At 32.6% G+C, this 18018-nt stretch overlaps 1 protein-coding gene across 2 annotated transcripts; it reads left to right on the forward strand.

Moving 5' to 3' along the window:
• The first annotated feature begins 422 nt into the window (after nt 1-422).
• On the forward strand, nt 423-16314 carry LOC114194541 (exocyst complex component SEC3A). Of its 2 annotated transcripts, none has more exons than XM_028084846.2 (25): nt 423-705; nt 1053-1153; nt 1491-1571; nt 1738-1805; nt 1904-2006; nt 2591-2742; nt 3107-3224; nt 4356-4460; nt 5069-5170; nt 5249-5386; nt 5699-5827; nt 5918-5998; nt 6307-6381; nt 7121-7294; nt 7389-7533; nt 9022-9086; nt 11424-11594; nt 11689-11768; nt 12353-12434; nt 13116-13213; nt 13310-13418; nt 13517-13585; nt 15452-15517; nt 15596-15685; nt 15958-16314. In XM_028084846.2, exons 1-25 carry the CDS (start codon nt 531-533, stop codon nt 16066-16068), a joined length of 2688 nt encoding a protein of 895 aa, XP_027940647.1. In that variant the 5' UTR covers nt 423-530; the 3' UTR covers nt 16069-16314. The 2 variants fall into 2 exon arrangements, with proteins under 2 accessions (XP_027940647.1, XP_027940648.1); XM_028084847.2 differs by having other exon boundaries at nt 1083-1153.
• Nucleotides 16315-18018: the final 1704 nt, after the last annotated feature.

An 18018-nucleotide genomic window follows, 5' to 3' on the forward strand; every position in this document is an offset into this window, starting at 1 on the left:
GAAAAAGAAAATGAAGCTAAAAGGTGCCAATATATTAAAGAATATTAATTAATCGTTATACGAAGATTAATTTCTATTTTTTATTTTCTTTATTAATCCTCGTAAAATACAAAAATTGTAAAAAGAAAAAACAACTAAGCTTTTGGTCTATGACAACGGTGAATTGCGTCAAAATTGACTGCCAGTAATCCAGGTTCTACGGTGGGTAAAACAAAAGTAAACAAAGACTCAACAAAAAACAGAAGATCCTCCACAGTTTAAAACAACTGTAATAATCTACATTTCAATCATTCACCATACATTTTATTTTCTTTTACTTTCCTATTAATATTAATTCATCTAGAAGTAAAATCAACGGTGGCGATGCACGCAGTTCAAATCCGAATTGCAGAAGATTCTGGTTCAAAGAAAAGTCTGTTTTTCTCTCATTTAGACTGTGACTACTATGCTACGGTCTTTTTTACTTTGCTTCTTCTTCTTCTCTCTCTTTCAGTTACGATAGGAGCTTCGAGATCGGCGACGAACGCTAAATGGCGAAATCGAGCGCCGATGACGGCGACCTCCGGCGAGCTTGCGAAGCCGCAATTGAGGATCCGAAGCAGAAGATCGTCATGGCGCTTCGCGTCGCCAAGAGTCACGGCATCTTAGGAAAATCGTCCAAGCTCGGTCGCCAAATGGCCAAGCCTAGGGTTCTCGCTCTCTCCAGTTACCTTCCTCTAATTCCCTCTCTACAATTCTCGATTCCACTGTTTCCTATGCTCGCTACTTTCATCTTGCTTTCTCGAGATTCCACCAGTGTTTTATTAGCTTTCAAGGAATTAAATTAACTACTCTGATGTGAACATTGATTTTGTTTTTTGGTTTTATAACTACACTTTGAAGCTTCCACACATCGCATTAGGTTTAGTTATGGTTTATGCAGTAATGCTTGGTTAACTTCGTGTGCCTTTTGTGATATGTAGCTTGTTGGATCTTAAGGCGGGAGTATTTGTGTGTGGTTTCTTCAGCGTGTGTTGTGTTTTAATTGTTTGTTGAACTCTACATTCGTGTAGTTGTTGGTGATGACGTGGTATTTGCTGCAGCGAAATCGAAGGGTCAGAGGACATCGGCTTTTCTTCGCGTATTGAAGTATTCTACGGGAGGAGTTCTTGAAGTAATTTCTTTTTCTTTTTCTTATTTTCATATGCTTGGATTTTAGCTGATGATCCAGCAATTATTATATAATAATTCCAGACAACCATGGTCAAGTCAGTTTCAACATAAGACACAATCGAGGGTTTATTAACCCTTTCTCCTTACCTGAGAAGCTGGACTATGTAATAGTTCTTTGATCGAGAAAAGATATGATTCCCCCTCCCCTCAAATTGAATTCAGAGTAGCTAGAGATTCCTCATTAGATGTTGTTTCTTGTCACGTGTTCTTTTTTTGAGTGGCATTTCTTCACCATCCTGTCTAGCGTTTTCAACTTTGTAAAACTGTTGTGCTTGCAGCCTGCAAAGCTATACAAGCTAAAGCATCTGTCAAAAGTGGAAGTTGTAGCAAATGATCCCAGTGGATGTACATTTACTCTGGTAAAGTTCTATAATGGATGAGATCTTTATGTTCTAGTTCTACACAGGCTCTCAGTTTCAGGAACAGAAGCTATGAGAAACTTACTACCATTCTCTGTTTTGGAGTTTAGTTTTTGTTGTGTTCCCCACTATATGCATGTTAGGCTGATGCTTGTGTATCTTGCAGGGATTTGATAACCTTAGAAGCCAGAGTGTGGCTCCTCCTCAATGGACCATGCGCAATATTGATGACAGGTTACATTTGAAAATCTATGCATAGACGTTTAGTTAGTGGTTGAGTTCTGTGTGAGGGGATGGAAATTTTCTCATAATGCCCATCACTTATCTTGTAGGAACCGCCTCCTTCTTTGCATCTTGAACATATGCAAAGATGTTTTGGGTCGCCTTCCGAAGGTTGTCGGTATAGATGTTGTGGAGATGGCTCTTTGGGCTAAGGTGCAATATAATCTCTTAATTTTGGTGCTTCTTTATAATCAAGTAGCCCTCTTTCTGTTTTAACGAGCTGAATTCCTTTCACCTCTATTGCTTAATAAATAATTAATTTTTATTTGCTTATTGCTACTCTGTATGGAACGTGAATATCATCATGTCTATGACTTCAAGCTGGGGATGTTAGTATGTTTGGAAGTTGGGTAGAGGGAGGGAAGGGGAGGGAGTTAAATCTCCTTCATGAAGTTAAAAGGGAGGGAAAATTCCTTTCCATTCAAAGTGAAGCAGAGAAGAAATAAGTTACTTGTCCTTATTTAATTTGAATGAATAATTTTCAGTTTTTTCTTGCCAAGTTGAGGGGTATGGGTTTCCAAGGGGAATACATCTCATTCTTCCCCGTCCTTTAAAATCTCCCAGACAAGGATTAAAGTTAAATTTTCCATTTCCTTTTATATCCTTCTTCCCTCTTAACTTCCCAGCCAAGCACAGTGTTGGACTGTCTCTGTGCGAATTTCTTATTACATTATTTAGTTAATTATTGAATGTAAGTTTTCTGCTGTAATTATTTATTTTCGTAAACTGTGGAATAGGAAAATACACCCTCTGTTACTGCTCAGAATAAAGTGCGAGATGGTGGTCCTGTTGCATCATCTGTTGTGAGGGAGGCAGAATTAAAAGTTAATGTTGAAAAGGAACTTGTCTCCCAGGCAGAGGAAGAGGACATGGAAGCTCTTTTGGGAACGTAGGTTCTATTCTTCTGTCTTATTGAGGCTAGATATTCATCATAAGATTTTTCTTGAAATAATGGCCTATGTTTTCGGTAAATTGTGGAACCAGGTTCATAAAATCCTAGGGTTACACTTGAGTTTCTTTGTCTTCCCTTACAAAACTGCTGGCCACATTTTATGATTCATATTGATACAGGGAATTCATAATTATTAGATGGTGTTAAACATAATGATTGTAACATATTTGTCAAAGTTAAGATGACACAGTTAGATTTGTATATAATTCAATTTGACTAAATCCTGTATTAGGACTTATTTTACAGTGCCAGTATGATCCAACAAATGGTTGAGTTTCTTTTTTAATTTTTATCTGTGCAGTTATGTGATGGGTATTGGTGAAGCAGAAGAATTTTCTGAAAGGTTGAAGAGGGAGCTCCAGGCCCTGGAAGCAGCAAATGTGCATTCTCTTTTAGAAAGTGAACCTTTGATGGATGAGGTATTACCATTCTTAGTTATGACCTTTCATTGGAAGTTCTTCATTGGAAGTTTTTGTTACCCGTAGTCTGACTTATTTGCAGCCTTGAGTTGAGGACGTGTTAGTCCTACATCAATTAGAGATATGATTTATAGAGATTATAAAGCTTGGGCAATTATTCCCTTTGAAACTAATTTTGTGGGGTTGAGCAAGATCTAATGACTTGTTAGGTTGCATTGTCAAACTTTGTGTGCCCATAGCCCTAGGTATCTAGTGGTGTGTTGAAAAAGCCGCATTAGTTTCGGTTATTGTGACCCACATTAATTGCTGGCTCTTTGTGTTGCCTAATTGCAACCTTGAAAGGAGTGTTTATTCCCAGATCAACTAGAGTTGTAACTTGAATAGAGTTTATAAAACTTGGTCAATTCTTACTTTACAAGTTGGTATATAATAATTGAATGAGGCTGTGAACCAAAATTCTAAGATATTTCTTTGGTGGGTATTGCCGTTGGCTATGTTCTTGTTATCAGGCCTCTTGGTTCATATGTTTAATGGCGGCTTAACTTTCTCCCTTTGTTTTACATTATAGACTGAACTAGGATTTTCTGTTAACTAAGCTATGATTAGGTTATTTAAAATCCTGGACTCGATTTTTTTTTTATGAAATCAATAACTTTCTCTGATTTTGTCTTTTTGAAACTATATATTTTTTGCTGATATTTCAAGTTGTAACTGTATCTCACTATTTCATTTTTCTCATTTTTAAACTAATAGAGTTGCTAAATCAATTTTACAAATCTCCATGTTCATTAGTTATCTATAATCTATAATCTATAATATATAATATATATATAAAGGGAATATGATGTTTTAATGTACACATTTTGTATATCTTATTTTACTCCTTTAACTGCCTATTATTTCTTTCGCACAATCTTTATTTTTTATTTAGTCTTTGTTCTATCTCTTGATCTACTTTTCCAATAATAACCCCCACTTGCGATTTGTTATTTAATCTTCATTATTGCTCTTTTTATTTTTCATTTATTTTTTTAAAAATCACGAAGGCAAGGAGTGCCACTTTTTCCCTAGTTTATTAGAAATTAATTTGCTTTTATAGATTGCTTCATGCTACATGTGTGCCTTGCGCAGGTTATGCAAGGGCTTGAAGCAGCAACCAGTGTTGTGGAAGATATGGATGAATGGTTAAGCATATTCAATGTAAAACTCCGGCACATGAGGGAGGATATTGCATCAGTAAGGACCTGTACCCTTCACTTTAAAAATATAAATTTTCTAGATACAATTTACTCTGTTTGCAATGGCAGTGTTTACTGGAAACATGAATCATTTGTTTAGTTCTCCTTGTTCCTTTGGTAAGGTAAGGGAGTTTATGTATTAGTCCGATCCTCATAAGAGAAAGGCTTCATGTCATTAATTTCTAGCATTTATTATTTTTGGCTAAGAGACTGCTAATTAGCTAAGGGTATTTTAGGGGAAAAGGGTCTTGCATATAAGGATGGGAGTAGTTAAAAGGTAAACCAAGATATCAAAATAAAAACATCTACATTCTGCTATATGTTTAGCCTAGAAACAGCGATCCAGATATTTTTACACTACCCAATTTCAAGTTTAATTAGGAACAGAATAATTTATAAGCTTCAGCGAGTCTAGTTTGTGTGAATTATGGTCACAATTGTTTCTTCAAAATGACTATTTTTGCAGTGCCGTGAAATTTGCTTTATGCAATTTTAGTATTGTTTGCTTTTCTAGGTTATCCAGGTGATGTAATTTCTGATGTTGGAGTTCTTGAGAAGTACTAGTCTCTTAATATACTTTGTCCTTATAACTTTTCTTATATCCAGATAGAAACCCGCAATAACAATCTGGAAATGCAATCAGTTAATAACAAATCTCTCATTGAAGAGCTTGATAAGCTTCTTGAGCGGTTGCGTGTCCCTTCTGAGGTATACCCTGTATCCTAATGTAAGCCAAATGAACTTCCTAGCTTGTATTTATTTTAATGAGTTTTTTGTTGGGTGTAGTATGCTGCAAGTTTGACAGGAGGTTCATTTGATGAAGCTCGAATGCTCCAAAATGTTGAGGCATGTGAATGGTTGACTAGTGCCTTGCGTGGCCTTGAAGCGCCTAATCTAGACCCTAGTTATGCAAACATGAGAGCTGTATGTTCACTTCTTACTACTCTCTTAAAAATCATTTGGTAAAATCAGTCAATCATGAATTAGCCATTCAGAAAACAAAATTATCCGTGAGACAGTGCTTGTTGTATTTGTTAGAAAAGTTTTAATGGAAATCTTTTCAAGGTGATTGATGATTTTTCATCCATTATTTCTATCATTTTGTCTGGGATAATTACAAGAATGCTACGAATTTGGCATCACAAAGAATAGTGAAAATAGTCTGGCTTTGGTTGATATGGCAAATATGTGTCGGACCTAAAAACCATCTGTTCTGATTCCTGCAACCCCTTACAGGTTAAAGAAAAGCGTGCCGAACTTGAAAAATTAAAATCTACTTTTGTCAGGAGAGCATCTGAATTCTTGAGAAATTATTTTGCTAGTTTGGTGGACTTCATGATAAGTGATAAAAGCTACTTTTCGCAGGTATTTTCTACAAATTTGTTATAGAATTGTTACCCTTGGAGTCTTTGGATTGAATTTATTGGTATCATTTTTTCTGCTTGCTCTAAACAGCGAGGACAGTTAAAGAGGCCAGATCATGCTGACCTGCGGTACAAGTGCAGGACATATGCACGTCTTCTGCAACATTTGAAGGTTAAATATTTGGGACCAAGAACCTATTTACCTTGACAAAAAGCTTTCTGTTTTCATTTTGTTCCCTATTTTCAAAGCTTTTGTAGAACTTTGATTCCCCTCTTCCTTGTACAAATATCTGAAGATCGAAAACAAATAAATAAATCATGTCATTTTTTGTACAAAAAGTAAGAGCAGAAAATGAAATTAGAAATCACATTCTCAAATCAATTAGTCCTTACTATTCCTGCTTGAATTTTGTTTTGGAGGCATATATTTGCCCAGTAATTCTCTTTTTCTACCTAAATAATATTTCTGGACACTTGCAGAGTCTCGACAAGAATTGCTTGGGTCCGCTGAGAAAAGCTTATTGCAGTTCTCTAAACTTGCTTCTTCGCAGGGAGGTATGTTGCACTTCATATTGGTTTTTTATGTTTTCTTATGATGCATTCCTTTATTTTTGTAATTAAGCATGGAGCATAATTACCAATGTGAAAAAAAAAATAATTAATATGATTTCTTCGCTAATCAATACATAAAAAATAAATAAAAAATCCATCATTGCTTAACTAGATGAAGAAGGGATGTACTTTTCAACCTGGATTAATTTTATTAATACTTGAATAGCAGATCCTCCTTGATCTTCCTTAACTGGAGTTCTTTGAGTTGTGATTGCAATTTGGTATTTGACCTAAAGATGTCTTCTAGTTAATATTAGAATTCTGGGTCTAATGGGATTTTTGTTAAAGTGCATTGTAGGTCTCATTTGTTATCAAAATCAGTTTTTTTCCCTATACTTTAAAATGATGATTTTGGTCCCCATTTTTTATGGTTGATGAATCTTGTACCATTTTATGGAACTTTACTAGAATAATGACCCTAGGAGTTTGACATCTTACTTCTGGGAATTAAAATATAAATTAAATACTATTCTTATTTATTAAAAAAATTTGCCATAATCTTTCTTTATCATTCACCAATTATCAAAATTACAGGTTCCAAAATCACCTTATTAAAGGTGTAGGGACTAAAACCAATTTTGGCGGAAAATTGAGAGGCCTAAAACACATTTAACCTCTATTGTATTTTATACCATGGTAGGCCTAGTATTTGGTGTCTAAGGCTTCACACATTCTTTTACAGGCCCGTGAGTTTGCAAATGAGCTTCGAGCTAGTACTAAAGCATCTAGAAATCCAACTGTTTGGCTCGAAGGTTCTTCAGGTTCTGGTCAAAATGTAAATGCTACTGATACTTCCACAGTCTCTGATGCTTATGCGAAGATGCTTACGATTTTTATCCCACTTCTGGTGGATGAGGTGATCTTTGTGATCTTTTGATATTGTTTCATTTCCAGCAGAGATTTGTCTTTAATATTTCAAATGTGTAATTCTTTCATGGCATAAATTGCAGAGTTCTTTTTTTGCACACTTCATGTGCTTTGAAGTCCCTACACTTGTTCCTCCTGGAGGTGTTGTTAATGGAAACAAAACTGGATATGATGATGATGATGATGATTTGGGAATTATGGACATTGATGAGAATGACGGCAAATCTGGTACTCATGCCTGTAATTTTGTCTTACCAATAGTAGTTTTATGTTTAATATTTTTAATCTATTAGTATAGACCTGTTTTACATTTGTTGTTTTTTAAAATGTGTCACTAATTTTTTTTTAAATATTTAGTAGTTCGCAACTTATAATTACATTAAAATTGTGGATGTTATTTTAGAAAACAAATGTGTTTTAGAAAAAACTGTGATATTTAAAACTTATTATGAGTTGATGCAATACCTGTATGAACTTTGTCAATACAAATGTTAAATTAATATTGAGTTATTTATGTGTGTGTAAAACAGAGTGGCTATTCTTGTTATTGTATATATATTATATAACATGTAATTTTATGTTTTTATTATGAATTATTTTTAACTATATTTATTGTAAAAGCAATAATAACATGAAAAAATACATGTAAAATAATAAATTAAATTGATATAAAGTTAAAAGGTGAAAATTTGATATTGATAAGCATACCATATACACACCAACATAAGAAGAATTCATTTAATTTCCACTGAATACTATTATGAATCACATTATTTTGAGAGATAAAAAGAAAAAAGTTGACAATATACAATTCGTTACTTATAAATACATACAGTAATTAATATTATAGAAAGAACAAATATATTTATTTATCTATTTACAAAAATATCACATAAAGAACATGAAAACTACATTATCTTTTTCAAAAAAGTCATTTTACCATTTTTGTTTTACTATTTTAAAATGTTTTGTGAGCAATACTAATTAAATATATATTTCACTAGTTTTGTATTTTAATATTAATTAGTGGATTAATAATTATTTGTTTTATAAATATTTTTTTGGTAAATAGATTTTATTATTCTCATGCATTTTAAAATAAATTTTATAATGTCTTTTATAAATTATGCCTTTGATTCGTAAACTATTTTAAAATCATATATTTTATCAAATTTTATAAAAGTCAGAATAGGTTAGCTTTTTTAGTTTACTTACTAAACATAATAATTCACTTTTTTGCATACTAGTTGCATATTAAAAATTCAAGAAAATGGTAATTTGAGAATTAATATAGTGACATATATAAACTTATTTATTTGCAAAGTGTCTACTATAATCATTGCATAGTTTATAACAGGGGTAATCAATTAAGTGCTTCATTATATATATCTTGTCTTGTAAATGCAACATAGTAATATAATAATTATGGTTACTACTTAATATCATAATATTAAAATATATAATAAATAAGATTAATGTGAGCTACTGATTTCTTCATTAAATACAATCCTTACTAAAATTATATATGATCAACAGCTGTTATAAATTAAAAGTTTCAATCAACTGATAATATTATTTTTTGAAGTCTCCTTTACTCTGTGTGTGTGTGTGTGTGTTTTTATGTATGTATGTACGCAGAAGGTTCAGATAGATAGTTCAGTTTAGTTTCCCTTTGTATCTTTTTTCAAGAGTTTCACCATATCTTCCATTTTGTAGGCAAAACTTCTGCTGAGCTTGAAGCTTTGAATAAATCACTTAAGGATTTACTTGATGGAATACAAGTATGTACAGATTGCTCTTTATATCTGAATTAAGTTTTTCTGCTTCTGATATTTGTGAGATGAAGAAATCTGGAGCTAGCATAGTGGCAAGAGAGACAATAAGATTTAGATTTGTTCAGTCTTTTGGGTCAGAAAAAAAGAAATTTGTTTAAGGAAGAAACAAATGGTACAAAAGTAGGGGACGTAGAGCTGTTAAAAAAATTCAATTGATACTGAATTGAATTGCATACAAAATATTGAATTGTTTAAAAAAACTAAAGTAAATTGTTTCTTTATAAAACTATGTGAACAACATTGAACTCTAACTTGAGAGATTTAAAATTATGTTTTAAAATGAGATGTCTATTAATAATAGTTCGAAAAATTTAGATAGTTCAATAGCAATTGAGAGCAGTTTAGTTTAGTCCCATTCACTAAAACTATAATGCATTTCATTTTATCTAAATAATTATACAGTTCAGATTTATCCAAACACTTTTAGAATTTAGTTATGTTTTACAATAGTTCTGTCTAATTTATTTATTTTTCCCACCCTTAAGGATAAAGCATCCTAATGAGAAACTTACATAAGAAAACATTTAGAAACTAGTTGCATATAAAATCCATGTGAAGAACACTACAAACAAACGTAAAAATAACTGTGTTCCAAGCATTGGCTAGAGAAGAGGTTCCTCTGAAAAATGCATTCCTTTCCATCTAAAGAACAGAACAGCAAGAATCTCAGTTTCTTTATTGAAGCCTAAATGTCTAGATTTCATAAGAAACAGATGCAGATACTTTAGACAAAATCAAATCTCTCTGCAAATCCCATAAAGATTGTTCCAAATAAAATTTGCTGCTGAACAATGCAGAGGAAAATGAGTCCCAGATCCGAACTGTAACCCTCAATTACCTGACCTTCTAGGGAGATATGAATTTCTGGATAGGTTTGTCCAAACAAAAACTGTTAGTCAGACTGTCATGAACTGAAAATAATTACAAGAGGAAAACAACCAAAAACAATTTGATGCCTTGAGTTAGCTTTTAGGGTCGACTTAGACCTTGTCCATTTTTAATACTACCCAATATTATTTAAAAATCAAAATTTGATATGAAAATTGTCACCTAAGTGATGGATAGGAGAAATTTAGAGGAGAATAAACCCTGTCTAATAAACTTTGAAGGACTAGATAGATTTACTTGAGGGATTTGCTGTTCCGTGTCTCACTTCTTATAGTATAAACCAGACTGCCACAACTTCAACTTTTATACCATAAAGAAGAAAACCGACCTTCCTAATAAACTTTTAGCTGTCAATGCCACATTATTGGACCCTAAATTACAGTGACACCCTATGCCTCTTTGGTCTAAAACAAACCTCCCAACTCAGAAATGGTCTATAGTAGATTTTTCCCTCTCAGCCAAAGGAATCATGCAAAACATTGGAGAAAGTATTAAAGGATGCTAGAAAACAAGTCTGTAACCTGACTTCCCAAAATGAAGTGCACTCCTACAATTTTATTGCTTGGAAAATTTTTCAAACCACTGGATCCCATAAAGATAAGTAAGACACAGGGATTACTACCCATGGGATGAATAGATATATGAGAGGTTGACATCAAGCTGAAGCAGTGAAAGTGCTTTAAATATAAGTGTTCACGTTGAACCTTACTGAACTTCTGTTAGTATAATTAATCTATAAGTCAAGAAATGGCCTCAAAGAATAATCTTATGACAGTTAGAACATTGACAGAAGAATCAATCTCTGGTTCCATTAACAAAGTGTTATCAGCAAATGGAGGTGCTAAAATCCCTTCCAGACCAACTATCAACCTCTTAATCTGTCCATCAGCTCTAGCTACCAAGTGGCTTAGAATATAAACGATAATGGTGAAGGCGATCCCATCTTCAATGTTTATTCATTTTCTCTCCAAATATTGTGTTCTTCAAGAAACCAAATCCAGGGTAAATTGAAGATAAATTTTTGAAGCCCAATTTGTCTTAATTCTCAACCTCTCCCCTTGGTAGCAGTGTGAACATCATATCTGTGTATTTCTGCTTAAGGTGTATAGAAGGCAATAGTTTTATACAAGATGTCTGCAATAAGCAGAAGAGTTTGACAAAGGAGAGGTTTGTAACAGTAGCTAGGTGCTCGAATCCACCCACTGTTGTATACAAGAAAACATTTAATATGAAGCATAACCCTTTAGAAGGCCAACATCATTTCAGTTTACAGACTAAGACTGAATACGCCTGTTTGTAATAATTGGTCAGGTTTTATTGAGATGTTGGCAGTGGTTTAATATGTTTAAAAATTCAGTGAATACAGCTACAAAACTACTCTTTATATGATTTCAGGAAGACTTCTATGCTGTTGTGGATTGGGCATACAAGATTGATCCTTTACGCTGTATATCAATGCATGGAATAACAGAGCGCTATCTATCTGGTCAGAAAGCTGATGCAGCAGGATTTGTGCGTGATTTACTTCGTGACCTGGAGTCTCGGATATCTATGCAGTTCAACCGTGTAGGTGACTAGCACCATGAGGAAGGTTATTTTGTCATTGCATTTGTAAATTGAAATGCTTACCTGATTTATTTAATTGGAAATGTTTTTGCAGTTTGTTGATGAAGCTTGCCATCAAATTGAAAGAAATGAACGGAATGTTCGCCAAATGGGTGTCCTCTCCTATATTCCCAGGTGAAATATTTTTTTTTTAGCTGTCCCCTCCTCCAAACTAATAAGAAGTTCTTCTTTGTAATGATGGTAGTACAACACTTATCTGCTGCTCTTTTAGCCAGTTATGCAAAGTTTGGAACATAGAATGAGAGATGTAGAATAGTATATCCCATGAAAGGATCTTAACATGGTATTTTGTCTCTATTAAAAATGTTACAGTATAATTGTTCTATTCTGATACCCTGCTTTCTGCAAACCGGCACTGGATTAGTTCATTTTGGGTTCCTGAAATTACATGATTTTTCCAATTTCTCCTGGAAATTTTACTTTTCCTGTTGAGTTTACACAGAGATTGTGGTACAAGTTGAGCACGAATTTTAATTGTTTAAACTGTATTAAAATTGGTCTAAGATCAATGTGCTAATTAGGTACAGTTCTATACCCAGATTGGATAAAATCATTTCAATGGATAATGATGTTTATGAGACTATAGTTTTTCTTTTGGAAGCAATTAGACGTTACTGCTGCAATAGTATGTATTTATGTCAACTGTCAAGTCTTTCTTTGTGATTGATGTTAAATACTTCATCAACTGTTTTACATAGATTTGCAACCCTTGCAACTCGGATGGAGCAGTACATCCAGGGTCAGTCTAGGGATTTGGTTGACCAAGCATATACAAAATTTGTAAGTGATTTGATAAAATCTGTATCCAGTTTTATGATTCCTTTTGATTTTGCTGACAATTCAAGCACATACTTTTAAAGAGTAATGAGATTAAAGTAAGAGGCAGGGGGTAGACATTATAGATTTTAGTTGTCTAGTTCTTGGATCAAATAGAGCATATAAGAAATGAGTATCAGAAATTAGAAATAAGCACAACTAATTAAAATATATTAATATTATAGAGGAAAATTAGTGGAACCATACTAGCAACATTGTTCTTTTCTCGAAGATGCGGTGTAGCATTTCCATGCCATCTTGTAGAATGGACGTATTCTATAATATGAGTTCTTGCTAAATTTTCTTTATCTTGAATTATTCATTTGATTGATAAATTCTGTTTGTCGTTTAGTGAAATGTTTTAAGCTTATTTATTATTTATGCCTGCGTATTTATACCCCATGGTCAACAACTAACAGTGTCTTTTTCTTCTTTTTCTGTAAATGATGTTGAATCCTTGGTAAATTATAATTATAATTCTTAATGAACTGCATTGATAGTTGATATGAGAAATTTCAGTGGTTTACAGATTATATTTTTTTGTCTGTAGCTTACATAAGAGGAAATAAGTCCTTAATATTTTTTTTTTTCAATTTACTGCATAACTGTTACCATAACACTGACGGTGGGAATGTTGCTTGACAGGTTAGCATAATGTTTGCTACTTTAGAAAAAATTGCACAAACAGAACCAAAGTATGCAGATATTTTTCTTTTTGAGAACTATGCTGCCTTTCAGAATAGGTAATTCCTCTGCCAAAAGGCTGTTTCATTTTACTCGGTTGATTTTGCAGAAAAAGACATTTTCTATTTTTCAATGTTTTTGCTTCTTTTACTCAGTTTGTATGACCTCGCCAACATTGTGCCCACTCTGGCCAAGTTTTATCATCAGGCCAGTGAAGCCTATGAACAAGCTTGTACACGTCATATTAGCATGATAATATACTATGTGAGTATAATCTATTTTCTTTTTCCATTTTTTGTGTCAATACACATGAATTGGTATCCGTGGGACCCCACTGATGATCACTTTTTTGCATTGGAAAGCAATTTGAACGCCTTTTTCAGTTTGCTCGAAGGATTGAGGACTTGATGTTCACTGTTCCACCTGAAGAGGTTTGTGTATAATGCTGTATTTTTATCCTTCATAGATTCCAGGGTACTTCCGGCTATACTGCATCTTGTAACGTCTAGAAATTCTATTATTGAACAAACTGTTTGCAATGTTTCTTCTCTTGTTGAAATAATGATGATTTAGATATATAAGGAAGAAGAAAAACAAGAGAGAATGAATCACTGAATTGATAAAGAAATATGATAATCAGCCCTAAGCCCTAATGTGAAAGTAAGAAACTAACCTTGAGAATAAATTATGATAGTCTAAGTTGTATGACAGGAACAGTGCCTCTAAAGGGGAAAATAAACCATTTCAGACTTATCGGCGAAGGCACAAGCTCAAATCTAATTAATAATTTTTTTTTTTCTTTTGTGAAAGGTAGGACTAGAAAGGGAATTTTGGCTGCTAGTTAGTTAGTGGAGTATTATGTGTGCATTTCTGTTAAGGTATGAGGTACTGATAATTGAAAATTAGAGCCGAGGGTTTCTCTGGCTTGGGGGGCCCTTGACTCCCATTCACTCCCATTCTTTCTTTTCCCTTATTTCCTGCTCTTTGTCATTCTTTTTTCTCGGGTACCTTTGACACAGGTTGTATCAGTGTATGATATGATAAAATATTTTCATATATTACAACTGACTGTTACTTCCTTTCTTAGCATCATGGGTTACTTTATCAAAATATATCTATTCTGGCACTTATTTTGAATAATAAAATTCCTTACTAAATTCCTCTTGTAAGGGAAACTATTTTGATGAATATAACCTTATATGGTTGCGTTGCCTAACCAGCAAAACTAATTCCAAATCACCCTGCGCAGCAAAACCAGGTGATTGTTGCACAGTATATTCTTTATTCAGACCATAATGAAGGAAGACATTTTTAATAATAATTAGTATAATGGTCAATGACCTATTTGCTGCGTAGAGAGAAATGGACAAGGGATTTTAGCTAACAGAGAAAAGGTATTATTACTTTAAGACCTTAGTTGTGTACTGCTTAGCAACTAAGTGATTTTTAAGTTAATTGTCAAACCTCCCTTACATCCACCTAGCGATACTGAAACTAAGTCATCTATCACTGTGTTTATGGGAGAGAAACTAAGTCACCTTGTAGATTGGAGTACCCTTTCAAAGAGTGGGGGAAGGAGTTCACGAACGAACTTGGACAGCATAGAAGGTCAAGTCAGTTGATCAAGTAGGACACATGATAGGGTACTGTTCTATTTTAGGAAATGAGTTAACTATACTAAGATGCTACGTAATGATAAATTTATTCTTCTCTGCCTCCTATTTTTTCATCACTGGAATTTTTAACAAAGTACAACGGCCAATAATTGGCAATACAATCCTTCAATTAACAGTGAGCACTACTAGCAGTTATAACCAATTTTCCCACATGTGTTCTAGAATCGACCGTGATCAACTATCCAAGAGATTCAAACGATATAACAAAGTCCTATAGATTGCTGGGCTGAGTGTATTACTGACTAGGGGTCACTGATGTGGACTTGTTGAAACACTTGTCAACTAAAGGGGTGTAATATGGTCGCTCTTCTAAAAAGGATAACTTCATTTGATGAATATCAAAGAGTGATAGAAGAAGACCCAGACTATGGTTCAGATGAATGAACTTTCGTGTGGTTGAAGCTACTTCATTGACTGAGTACCGGCATCTAAGGATGACCACTGACGAATTATATGAGCTTGAAGAATTGCGTTTGCTGATGCATCTCATAACATTGTGTTTTCTTGTCTATGTTTTCCTGGATGCATGGAAAGGAACTGTGAATTATTTAGTTACACAAATTTCACATTTAAATTTGATTTCAACATTCACAGAGTTCCATTCTTTTGCATGAATTTCAGATTCCTTTTCAGCTTGGACTGTCAAAAATGGATCTTCGGAAGATGTTAAAATCCAGTTTATCTGGGGTACGGTGATTCTGGTTTTCTTGAAAGATCCTCTACTCATGTCTGCCTTTGAACTTATGTCTTTTCCCCTCTACATAGGTGGACAAGTCCATTGCTACGATGTATAAGAAACTGCAAAAGAACTTGACTTCAGAGGAACTATTACCCTCTTTATGGGACAAATGCAAGGTAAGTTGTACTTAATCAAGGCTTTTCACTAAAATATTTGCCAAGAGTCAGTGAAGTGTTTGACAAGTGTTTCGCTAGTTTGGTTGACAGCAAGTGCAATTTTGCCAAGTTTAAGCTACATTTGAACTACTATTAAATTGGATTTAATTTTGTTGTTGTGTGAACATTTATTCCAACTTCACGCAATCAAGTATTTTTCCAGTGCAGGTTTGCGATTGTAAAGCTAAGCTGCAAATGCATGCAAATTAATCGTATTTTTTAAATTTTTGCAGAAGGAGTTTCTTGATAAGTACGAAAGTTTTGCCCAACTTGTGGCTAGGATTTACCCTACGGAGACAATCCCATCTGTTGCAGAGATGAGAGACCTTTTAGCTTCCATGTAGAGGTTTATGTATGTAAATATTTTTCTTTCTTTTTATTTTATGTAAGGTATGATCTTTCTTCTCTCTATTTAATTTTATTTATTCAATAAATTGTATCTTTGTAGTTTTTATTATTTGAAACAAACAGTTTAACGTGTCTTCAAACGAATGAGATGAACGAGTATCTTGCTTATGTGCAAGCATTTTCAGGATTTACGAGTGGCAATATCGTGTATCCGGTTAACACTGCATATGCGTTTTGGTTTATTTCGAAGAAGTAATTCTTATTTTTTTTATAGCTTTATCAGAATGTCAGTACTACGAGTTGTATGATAATTTCATATATATACTTCCTCGTAGCATTTTGACCTTCAAAATTTCGTTTTTGTTTCTTCAATGATCTTTCTTTCTTGAAATTGATGATACATTATTATAAATTTTGTACGTGTGATCGGTAGTTCAATCGGTAATAAATAAATAACATTTTAAAAGCATTAATATATTATAGCCAGCAATATTAAAAATGCATAAAAGGATGTACGAGAAAGAGAGTTGACAATTAAATAGATCACTCAAAAGTTCGTCAAGTCATTCTATAACATAACCCTCTTCCACACGACTCATTTAAGCAAAGGATTAATATGTTTTGGTTAGGTGTGTTTAAAGGCAGAGGATTAGTATGTCATTAATATTTATTTTGTGTTGTTTAGTTTAAATCAAGTTACAATTTTTTATTAAAAAAAAAATGAGTTGGATTGAATTGACTTGTTTTTGGTTCAATCTATGACAAATCAATTTATTTGAGTTGAATTGACTTATTTTAATATTTTAAAACAGTTACAAGTTAGTTTAATGGACACAAAAATATTAAGTCTTCTTTTTTTGTTTCTTAAAGTGTTAAGTATTTCAAAGTAACTTATCTTACGACTTTGTAATTAAATTACATATCATAGTTTATTTAACTTTCATTATTACCTTTATATCTTGTTTTTTTTTTTTGTTATTACTTATTTCAACTAATTTACAACTTGTCGATGTACCTTTAAATTTTTCATACAATTCAAATTAAAGAAAAATATTTAGCATTATACATAGAACAAACTAATGTTCTATTACCTCGATGTCATATGTATCACTAACTTTTATAAAAAATATGTTAAAAGAAACTCCACAATTTTTTCGTTTATTCTATAGTATTATGTTCAACTACATTAATTTTAAAAACAATACATCTATAGACAATATTATGTTCTGCATAGTTTAAAAACATATTATCAAAAGTTTTAAAATTTATTTTTCTTTTCTTTAAGACGAGGTAACATCGTTTTACTTAAACACTCCAAGTAAGATTATGTTCATAATTTTTCCACATTCATTATTGAATTTTGTTTGTCACATGCGTTAGAATTTGATTGGTTTTGAAAATGATAAATATCCTCTAGTCTATTAAGTTGCTAAATAAAAAAATAAATCTGACCTAATTAAATTTAATTGAATTAGGTTAAAAAATAGATTAACCTTAATCCAACCCAAAACCACTAACTCCTGCTCAGTTAATATTTTTAACACAAAAGTTTATTTACCTTAAAATGTTTTTAACTCCTTAGTTTATGTAATTCTCTTCTTCATTCATATATAGAAATTTAAACTAACCAAAACAATATTTCTTTCCCCTATTGTCACAGGAATACGAGCCATAAATTTGGTAAAATAAGTGTAATGGATAATTCTACACAGTCACCAAAATAGATTGATTAGACTAGAAAAATAATAGTACAAATTGAAATTAAATATTTAATACACCACCTATCTAAATTCAATTTAAATGAGATTAGATCGTACTAGTCCGTAAATTTATTTTTCTCCCCCTTTCTGAAAATATTAATTATAATTTTAAAAATAAAATAACATTATTTTATTGAATATGTATGTATATATATATATTATTTATTAAGTATTTTACTTAAAGAT

Source organism: Vigna unguiculata, chromosome 8 (genome assembly GCF_037176805.1).
Source record: "Vigna unguiculata cultivar grain cowpea cultivar isolate G323 ecotype 2 chromosome 8, ASM3717680v1, whole genome shotgun sequence".
Classification (NCBI taxonomy): domain Eukaryota; kingdom Viridiplantae; phylum Streptophyta; class Magnoliopsida; order Fabales; family Fabaceae; genus Vigna; species Vigna unguiculata.